Here is a 2,811-nt window from a genome sequence, read left to right as displayed (position 1 = left end):
AGTGCTACGTTTCCAGTAAATATGTTGCAATGGTTCAAGTGGAACGCCGATGGTTTTAGACGCCTAGGTTTTGACCACCTTTCAGGAAACATTATATCTGCTGTTCGGAACACCTATTATCGGACTTGTCTCCTACATTCTTATCACAATAAAATGGTCCAACGTCTTTGCCAAGAGAGCTCCAGCCCTGTTTGTGTACATACATGTAGCAGTCCGACCTGCAGGCCTACTTATTGTTTCCTTATTCTCCTCCATGCAGATGCTGGCTTTGCGGCCCGGAGCCAGTCGCTCTGCCTCGCCCCATCGCTCTGCTGCGTTTACCAAATCCTCCTCACCTTTGACCAGGTCTTCACCCACAGGTAGAAATCCTCATATAATGCTGCTTTGATGCTATTAAACATGGATAACAATCTCAAACAGCCTACCATAAAAGCTTGTCGACCCTAATGTGGTTTTTAAAAAGAATTTTGCTTGTAAAGTGTTATTGTTATACTGCTCTGTTGACATGATGGTAGTTGGATGATAAAACCTACTCACAGTCAGGTTTCCATTGCTGAAGAAATGCTAATCTGTTGTCACTCCAAAACATTTCCCCCTCTTTGTGCGGTACTAGTGAGATATTCCCCAACGGGCAGAAGCAAATCCTTATCCAGTGGTTTGGTAAGATCCCAATTATTTTCTTATTATTTGGCCCCTTAAACAGAAAGTTATGGGATTTATCAGAGGATGTACAGAGCTGGAGTCAGGATGTGGTTAGCCTAGTTTAGCATAAAGACTGGAAGTATGGGGTCACAGTTGGCCAGTCCAACGTTAAAAAATACACCTACCAACGTCTCCAACCCTCACTAATTAAGACACATCTTATTTAAAATGAATCATACCCAAACTGAAATGTGAAAAAAAGATGACATAATTACAGTTATTGTGTGTTTTATTGAACACACTGTTCTGTAATAGTCCTTTTTACATTTTTGTTTCTGTACAGATTAAACAAATTTAGAGGCTGTCTTCCTGAACTTTGGACCAGAGCCAACTGTCTCCGCCTGCTTCTTTTCTTTATGCTAAGCTAGGCTACCCTCATACTGCATCTAGCTCTGTACTTAAAGTCCCAGACATATGATTGATAATCATTTTCTCATCTCACCCTCGGAAAGAAAGCAAACCGGCAAATTTCCAAACAAGTTAAAATCTTTTCCTTTAAAGGCACAACCTGGGACTGACAGGAAATCTAGCTACTTTTTTGACAAAGATGTGTAGTGTTTGTATACACAGGCTAAATCTGAATTATAGGGGGACATGCTAATTTTCCAATGGCAAATACTATTTTGCTGCTATATTATTGAGTACATTGAGTAAAAGTAACAATACAGTGGAAGTAAAACAAGTAAAAGTCCTGCATTCAGGATAGTATTTAAGTAAAGCTACAACAGTAATAGCAGCAAAACATACTAATAAATACCAAAATGCATTAATGTGCTGGGTAGCTGGGTATCTGTATTCTAATTTAATTAGTTACATGTTTGGTAATTAATTAATTGAAATTAATTATATATATACACACACACGTATATATGTAAGCATTTCAAAATGTGTATTATTCTTTTATATTAACACCAATAATACTAATAATACATTTGATTTAAAGTGCCTTTCATGACAACCACGGTCACTTCACAAACAAAAAAGGACATTTATAGTCAGGTGTCATATACATAATCAAAATCAAAATTTAATTCATTCATTTAAATGGATTTTGGTTGATGGGTGAATCGATTAATAGACATTATTAAGGCTGGACCAGGGGTGGATGCATAGTGAAGCCAAAACATCTGGATGCCCCTGGTGGCTGGCTGCAGTATACGTTGTAAACCCCGCTCCCTCCATGTTAGTGGATGGGACATGGGCCAATGTTAGTTATTTGATGACTCTGGATTGGTCGGGTGGGTGTATTTTCAGGACTCCTCCGCCCAATCACTTCTGCACAGACTCCGCAATATTACTAAATGGCGGCAAATGTCAAATAGAGTGGAATTGAGTAAAAAGTGCAATATTTGCCTCTGAGATGCGGCGGAGTAGAAATATACAATAACATAAAACAGACAGTGAAACCCACCCACTGTGGGAGCGGGCTATTATGGTCGGATATCCAGCTGGATGGGATTAAGATAACAGTCCTCCGGAGGGATCTATTGTTCCATGTACTGAGAGGGGACCCTTTTTAACTGGTTCACCGGTAAACGGCTCAGTGGCTCGCTACAGTACATTCAAGAACAGATGAAGAAAGAAAGAGACTGGAGATTTGAAGCTACTGCGATGTAACGTTCAGAATGAACGCTTTTTGTTCCCAGGAATTAACTTGTCCCGAATAACTAGCCGTTATCAAATGACGTGTATACTCTAGCACTGCTATGGCAGGCGTACTGCTCAGGACTCAAAGAAGTACAGTGTTGAGTGTAAAGTTGTCTGGATGAGCGGTTCTGGAGAATCGGTCCATTCCTAACAGGCACTGCACTTGTATATCATACATTTAGGTTGTCAAAAATTACTGATTGAGCCTTTAATAACTGCAATTGAGACCAGCAATAGAGAGGGAAATAAATCAATTGCTGAGATGCAGATACACTAACGGGATGGTTATTTGATAGTGAAAGACACCAATAGAAAGTGACTTGTCTCTGTTCCATTGACAGGTTGGAGAAGATGACTCCAGCTTTTCCGAAACACATGACTACCACCAAGGTCCTGACCCTTCAGGGCTGCAGTGGTCTTACAGGGAACAGGCCAGGCACAGCAGGTCCGTTTCTTGACTAG

The 2,811-nt window shown here is 40.3% G+C and overlaps 1 protein-coding gene across 1 annotated transcript in view; it reads left to right on the top strand.

Moving 5' to 3' along the window:
* spata6l (spermatogenesis associated 6-like) overlaps nucleotides 1–2,811 on the top strand; it is an 18,965-nt gene that overhangs the window by 12,584 nt on the left and 3,570 nt on the right. Inside the window, exons 8-10 of the mRNA XM_032544797.1 lie at nucleotides 260–359; nucleotides 614–660; nucleotides 2,691–2,794. Coding sequence (XP_032400688.1) covers nucleotides 260–359; nucleotides 614–660; nucleotides 2,691–2,794 — 251 coding nt within the window. The remainder of the gene's footprint in view (nucleotides 1–259; nucleotides 360–613; nucleotides 661–2,690; nucleotides 2,795–2,811) is intronic.

Source organism: Etheostoma spectabile, chromosome 19, assembly GCF_008692095.1.
Source record: "Etheostoma spectabile isolate EspeVRDwgs_2016 chromosome 19, UIUC_Espe_1.0, whole genome shotgun sequence".
In the NCBI taxonomy this organism is placed as follows: domain Eukaryota; kingdom Metazoa; phylum Chordata; class Actinopteri; order Perciformes; family Percidae; genus Etheostoma; species Etheostoma spectabile.
Note: the sequence above shows the minus strand (reverse complement) of the source record. Positions and strands in the feature narration are given on the sequence as shown.